The following is a 7,223-nucleotide window of genomic DNA, read 5'->3' as shown; positions in this document are numbered from 1 at the left end:
GACTGAACAACATCACACTGTGCTCTAAGTGCAGTCTGCAACTGCGCATTATCAGCTTACCAAAGCACAGGCCTGTTACCAGGGTACACTACAGAGCTCTTGTAAGGATTTCCGAAAAGAAGAGGGGAGAAGATCTTTGACCCACATGAAGATCCCTGGGGCAGCAGAGCAAATGTCTGCCCAGCCTGGATCCGGCCTGTATCCAGATGTGCTCAGATGGAGATGTCCCCCTGGGGAGTGTGCCTTGTATACGGTACCTCCCTGAGGACTGTGCCATACAGCATTGTAGAGCAAGGGATGGTTAACATGGTGCCCCCTCCCGGCTGTTTTGGACTCCCAGTTCCTGGCAGTGCGGTCAATGGTTAGGTGGGATGGTGGGAGCAGTGGCCTAGCATGGGTTGCCAGTGGCCGGGGCTGCGCAGAGGCAGCGAAATGGACGGAATACGCATGCGCATTCAACTTCCTCACCAGCTCCTGGTTTGCATGGACAAGCCATTTTCAATGGAGCCCGGTGATGGAACCGAGTGCTGAAATTTTGCTCCCAGGGCAACCACCCCTGTGCCCACCTCCCCCCTGCCTTCCTCCACCTATGCCACTGGGTGGGAGTTCTAGTCCAAAACTCCAAAAGAGGAGTGATACCCATTGCTTTAGAGCTAACCTGTGTTTGGGTTTAATAGCATTGGGGGGGGGGGGTCTTTTTAAAGGGCAGCTGCCAGCTCTCTCATCTAATTAAAATGAAATGATTCAAAGGCAGGGGTTTTCCCCAGAAGCGGTATCTCCATTGCACCCCCTAAAACAGAGGCGGCACTGTACCGGGACCCTTCCAAAGAACCTCTGGGCTTGGGCCTGATCCAGAAAGGCACTTCATAGATCCTTAAATGAAAACTGCAGGCTGAGGGTTACTTAACCGAGTTCAGTTTTGCCTTCCACCATTAAGAGAGATCTGGTCAAGTAAGACGCCGCAAGGCAGGTCACAAAGACAACAGGACCAGGAAGCCCTGGAAGATTTAAGTCTTGCATCGGGAGCTGCAGCCAGTATAAAACTCGCAAGCTGAGGAAGCGAGGTTGCTGGTTTACAATCCCACGCTCCCACTTCTTGCCAAGATCGGGGTGGGGTGGGGGGCCACGATGCAGCAACCATCTGCGGAGAACAGGAGTGCCAGTCTTGATCAGGAAACAGCTTCAGTGGAGAGGTCTCAGCAGGTTCCTGAAGTTCTCCAGTTCCTTAATACTTGTTGAAATCCTGAATTGGGATACACAAGAGGGAAAGAGCGTTATCTTAGGTAGCTTTTGGACTCGAAACGCTGGCAAAGGCAGAGCCGTCTGCACTCTGCAGTTCCACAGAGGCACAAAAAACCCCAACCCAGCATGAACTCGGCTCCCTGAACATCGCATCTTGCTTTTCTTTTTTTGAAAAAAACCCAGCATGTTTCCAGTCCTATGTTTGCAGATTACTGCACTTTTCTGTGTATAAGACGAGTGTATTTTTAACGTTAAAGTAATGTTAAAAAATTGGGGACATCTTATACACTGGTAGTGCAGAGTGGGGACGGTGGATTGTTTCCTGCCGCGAGCAGCAGATTGTCACTGGCGTTCGTGCAGGTGATTGACGGCTGCAGTCAATTGGACGCTGCTATGGCGATTGGGTGGGCAATTGGCAGCTGCTGGCGGCGAGCAAAATTACGATTGGAGGCTTCTGTGTCACGTGCGATCGGAAACGTTGGCCATTTGGGTGAGCATTTTTCGGCACACCCCCCCCCCCAAAAAAAGCTCAGCAACTCTGGGCAATCTCTCTCTCATCCCCCCCCCATTTTCTTAATTTTGAGTCGCCCAAAATAGGGGGAATTGACAAGCCATCATTTGTAATCTGCGGGCAACCGGGATCAGAAGCCATGGTTTGAAGTGAATTCGCAAGCCGCGGGTTTGGCCTGGCGACGACCGAATGCCGTCTGCAAAGCTGCCTGAACCAGGGAGGTGAGCGTGAAGCTGGGAGGGCGGAAAATGGAATCTAACAAGCAGCTGTAAATCCTGGGCAACCTGATGTATGTATGTATGTTTGGAAGCTCAAACCACGGTTTGCACTCTGCACCATGGTTAGTGAAAACCATGGTTTGGTGTGATGTTGAAGCTGCGGGTTTCCAGACACAAAACCTCACACTCACCTTCCAAAGGCGTTGAAGAGGGACACGATTTCCTGCCTCGTTAGGTGGAATTTGGGGGAGGGTCCTTTCTCTGGCATGTTTTCTATCAGGCTTTCAGAAAACAGGATCTTCAGGGCTGTTCCCAAGCCCTGAGTCTGTGCACAATGGGGAGAAGAATTGGGTTACGTTTACCTGTACACGGCCAATGAAGGGATGTGGTCTGGGGAGAATTCCAAGGGGCAGATAGAGGGATGGAGGGCCACATTCAGTTCCAAGTCCTGAGGATATCCATCCCTGGCTGTAACCTTAAACTCCCATCATCCCTAGCAAGCAGGGCTAAAGGGTCAGGAATTACAGGGTTTGTATACTCTTGCTCTGGAGGGGAGCACCTGAACCAATGGATTCAAGTTACAAGTACCATGGTCAAAGCAACAAATGCTGGAAATATAAACAAACAGAAGGAACCTTCTTCCATATGTGGTGGTTGTGCCCTAAGGTGAAAGACTTCTGGGAAAAGATATATAATGAATTAAAAAAGTGTTGAAAAACACATTTAAGAAGAAACCAGAGGCCTTTTTACTGGGCATCCTAGGCCAAGATATTGTAAAAAGTGATAGAAACTTGTTTTTGTATGCCACAACAGCAGCTAGAATTTTTTTAGCTAAAAACTGGAAGACAGAAGAATTACCAACGATCGGCGAATGGCAGATGAAAATGGACTATATGGAGCTTGCAGAAATGACCGGGAAAATCCGTGACCAGAAAGAAGACGCGGTGGAAAAAGAATGGGGAAAATTTAAATTGTATTTAAAAGAGCACTGTAAGATTAAAAAATAGATATTTTGATGAAGAGATAGGTTGTAGAGTAGAAATAGATGTTTTATATTTAGGATGATGAAAGGATAAGAGATAGATATAATCAATAAGAAATTAAATAAGGACATAACATAATTGAACGATATAAGATGTATTAAGGGTGATGTAGGTGTTAAAAGAGAGATTAGAAATTTTGTAGATTTTGGAAGTTACAAAAAAGGGTATACAAGGGACGCAGAAGAAGGAGACAGGAGGAAGTCCCACTAAGATGTGAGAAAAATTGAATTAATAAGATGTTATTTGGTTGTGTTTGTTCTTTTTTGTTAATGTTTGTTGATGTTTTAGTTGTTATGTTGTTGATTGTTTTCTTTTTGTTATGTTATAAAATTTCAATAAATATTATTTTTAAGAAAGGAGATTCCAACTATACATCAGTAAGAGCTGTTTGACAGTGGAATGGACTCCCTCAGGAGATGGTAGATTCTCCTTCCTTAGAGGCTTTTAAGCAGAGGTTGGATGGCCATCTGTCATGGATGCTTCAGCCGAGATTCCTGCACTGCGGGGGGTTGTACTAGAATTCAGGCATAGGCAAACTCTGGCCCTCCAGATGTTTTGGGAATACAACTCCCATCATCCCTACCTAATAGGACCAGTGGTCAGGGATGATGGGAATTGTAGTCCCAAAACATCTGGAAGGGCCGGAGTTTGCCTATGCCTGGGCTAGATGACCCTCAAGGTCCATAATTCTATGATTCTGTGGTAGGCAAACAACATCTGGGCAGCACCAGGATAGTGAGGCCTTATTTTTAAGTATTAAAAACTGAAGTATTTGCCCTTCAGCCAAAATAAAGCTCCCAGAGTGGCTTGCAATGATCAACAGCAAAACTTTTTAAGTTCTTAGCAGACTATACTTGTGTGCATTTACCTGCAGTAAATGTGCAAAGGAATGAAGAATCTTTGTGAGGAGCGAGGGAAGGAAGGAAGGAAAGATGGGGGCTGTTACTTACCTGCAGCTTCCCCCAAAGACGACATTTGATGCAACCAACACAGTCCATAATCCTTGAAATGTTCCTAAAGTGGAGTCTAAATTCTTCCTGGTTTGGCAAGGAGGGAAAGAGAGAAGGAAATGTTGTTAGAAAGCAGTCCACTGGTTTGTCTTTCGCCCGATTGCTAAGAAACTCCAGGTTGGGATGATCAGTTTCTGTTAGTTAATCCATTCCTTTCATGAATCACTTCCCATGAAATATCTTGGAAGTGATTTCACACAAAAAATCCATGCTGACAATTAAAAACCTTCCCATATGCAGAATCCATTTTGGATTCCCTCAGTTACATTTGGTTCGTATAAACGTGTGGGAATTCAACACATACAAACACACTTCTCTGCCCCTTTAGGACTTGCAAGTCCAAGCTACTGCTGTGATTTTACAAACTAGATCTGAAAGAATTATCTTTCCCCCTTAATTTTTAGGCAGAGTTTCACTTGCCAGGGTCTTGACGTGGCAAACCTCTGGATTCTGACTGAAAGCTTTATTTTCTGAAGGCCTCTTTTCCGTTCCACCTCCATTCCCTTTCCACCAGTCATAGAAGAATCATAGAATCCTAGAGTTGGAAGAGACCCCAAGGGCCATCCAGTCCAACCCCCTGCCAAGCAGGAAACACCATCAAAGCATTCCTGACAGATGGCTGTCAAGCCTCCACTTCAAGACCTCCAAAGAAGGAGACTCCACCACACTCCTGGGCAGCAAATTCCACTGCCGGACAGCTCTCACTGTCAGGAAGTTCTTCCTAATGTTTAGGTGGAATCTTCTTTCTTGTAGTTTGAATCCATTGCCCCGTGTCCGCTTCTCTGGAGCAGCAGAAAACAACCTTTCTCCCTCCTCTATATGACATATATATTTGAACATGGCTATCATATCACCCCTTAACCTTCTCTTCTCCAGGCTAAACATACCCAGCTCCCTAAGCCGTTCCTCATAAGGCATCGTTTCCAGGCCTTTGACCATTTTGATTGCCCTCCTCTGGACACGTTCCAGCTTGTCAGTATCCTTCTTGAACTGTGGTGCCCAGAACTGGACACAGTACTTACTTGCAGCTTCTGTCAGGTTTCTTCGAGTCACCTCACTTGCTTTCATCACACACACACACACACACACACCACTTTCCTTTGACTAACCTGCCTCTAGACCTGGTATGCGGCCCTTATTTTCTGTCAAAGGCCTCATTCCATAGGAGCAGTCCATCTGAAGGCCATTTGCCAGCAGTGGAGTTAGAATGGAGCTGAAAGTGGACGGGCCATCCCTCTTCTCAAACGCTTTGTCTCTCTGCCAACCCCTTTCTCTCATCTTTCCCTCTGCCCTGACACCCCCTGCTCTAGACTTCCTGCCCCTTGAATTCATTTCCAGACCTCCGCCCATCCCACACAGCTCCTGCTCCTATGCGGCCTCTGGGCAGTTTTCCTCCCAGCCAAACTGACAGCTACACTTCCCTCACAGAAGTTAGACATGGAACATTGCATCAATGACGGCTCCCTGCCGCCCCCAGCTGCAATATTCAGTAACATCACACTAGTTTCTGCAGTCAATAGCAGAAGCCGCCGCGTCCTATACATATGAAGATCTAGAAAATAATGGTTGAGGAAACCATTCCCCCCCCCCCAGACCTTCACATAACGGATCATTGCCATAATTGCAGCAGTGAGACTGTAAATTCTGCTGTGCAAATGGGAAACACCACCCCCCCAAAAAAGGTGTTTTGCTTGCCACCAGAGACAGAATCGTTACCTTTAATTTAGCCGCTTCTTTTGGGCTCCCAGCAAAAAGCGAATTTTCGTTGAAGTGCAAAGGGAATGATCTAAAGCGGAAACAATACATCATTTATAATTGGAGTCCTTCGTTGGCATGCCATTTACAAAAAAAAAAACAGTGCTTTTTCCGGGGGGACGTAGGGGTACCCCTAAACAGTATTTCAATATGAGCAGGAAAATGAGAGTACCCCTAAACATTTTTAAAGAAAAAAGGGCACTGTATAAAATCGATACCTTCGGAGTCATTAAAAAACTGCAGTTAGCCTATCTGTTTGCTGTGCTGTTTAGTTGCTTAAAAACGTAAAATGAGCCTGCAGGATCCGGCCAGTGGCCCATCTAATCCAGGATCCTCTTCTCACAGGGGCCAGGCAGATGCCTGCAGGAAGCTAGGAAACAGGATTCGAACACAAGACCACCTCCCCCTCCTGGGGTTTCCAGCAACTGGTGTTCAGAAGCATTGCTGCCTCCAGCCAGGGAGACATAAGAGCAGAACCATCCTGGCTAGTAGTCATCAATAACCCCATCCTCCAGGAATTTGCCCAATCCTTTTTAAAGCCATCCAAGTTCGTGGCCATCGCTGCTTCCTGTGGGATGGAGTTCCACAGTTTAACTCTGCACGGCATGAAGGATTTTTCTTTCCTCTGTCCTGAATCTTCAAACATTCAGGTTCAGTTCTAGTATTAAAGGTAAAAGGTAAAGGGACCCCTGACCATTAGGTCCAGCCGTGGACGACTCTGATTTCGGCGCTCATCTCACTCTATAGGCCGAGGGAGCCAGCGTACAGCTTCCGGGTCATGTGTCCAGCATGACTAAGCCGCTTCTGGCGAACCAGAGCAGCGCACGGAAACGCCGTTTACCTTCCCGCCGGAGCGGTACCTATTTATCTACTTGCACTTTGACGTGCTTTCGAACTGCTAGGTTGGCAGGAGCTGGGACCGAGCAACAGGAGCTCACCCTGTGGCAGGGATTCGAACCGCCAACCTTCTGATCAGCAAGCCCTAGGCTCTGTGGTTTAACCCACAGTGCCACCCGCGTCCGTTCTAGTGTTAGGAGGAGAAAAACTTCTCTGTCCGGGCCATGTATAATTTTATAAACTTCTACCATGTTAGCCCTTACTAGCCTCTCACTGCAGCCCCCTTCCACCGTCCCCACCCCCCAAAAAACCTGCTCTTGAAGATTTGGGGTCCCTTTTGGAACAGATTGGGTGGCAGAGGGAGGGGAAGCCCCATCACATATGAGACAAATGGCAATATGTCATGCCCCCCCCCCAGCCTCAAATCTATCACTACATCCAGGTAATTCAAATTCTGCAAACCAAGGGGAATTTTTTTTTAACTGCAACACACATAAAGCAAAATAGCTTGACAGGAAGAAACATCACAGACAGAATTAATTGCCACACACTGGAAGAAGAAGCATTTAGTTTGGAGTGCCTCATTTGTAGTTTCATAAACCATTTA

The 7,223-nt window shown here is 46.8% G+C and overlaps 1 protein-coding gene across 1 annotated transcript in view; it reads right to left on the bottom strand.

The window, feature by feature from the left end:
• Nucleotides 1–1,168: 1,168 nt before the first annotated feature.
• Nucleotides 1,169–7,223, bottom strand: part of ERO1A (endoplasmic reticulum oxidoreductase 1 alpha) — a 29,269-nt gene continuing 23,214 nt past the window's right edge. Inside the window, exons 12-15 of the mRNA XM_033163813.1 lie at nucleotides 5,741–5,810; nucleotides 3,965–4,051; nucleotides 2,163–2,296; nucleotides 1,169–1,243 (exon numbers count right to left, since the gene is read on the bottom strand). Of these exons, the coding sequence (XP_033019704.1) occupies nucleotides 1,183–1,243; nucleotides 2,163–2,296; nucleotides 3,965–4,051; nucleotides 5,741–5,810 (352 nt within the window). The 3' untranslated portion in view covers nucleotides 1,169–1,182. The remainder of the gene's footprint in view (nucleotides 1,244–2,162; nucleotides 2,297–3,964; nucleotides 4,052–5,740; nucleotides 5,811–7,223) is intronic.

The sequence above is a fragment of the Lacerta agilis genome, chromosome 1, assembly GCF_009819535.1.
Source record: "Lacerta agilis isolate rLacAgi1 chromosome 1, rLacAgi1.pri, whole genome shotgun sequence".
Taxonomy (NCBI): domain Eukaryota; kingdom Metazoa; phylum Chordata; class Lepidosauria; order Squamata; family Lacertidae; genus Lacerta; species Lacerta agilis.
Note: the sequence above shows the minus strand (reverse complement) of the source record. Positions and strands in the feature narration are given on the sequence as shown.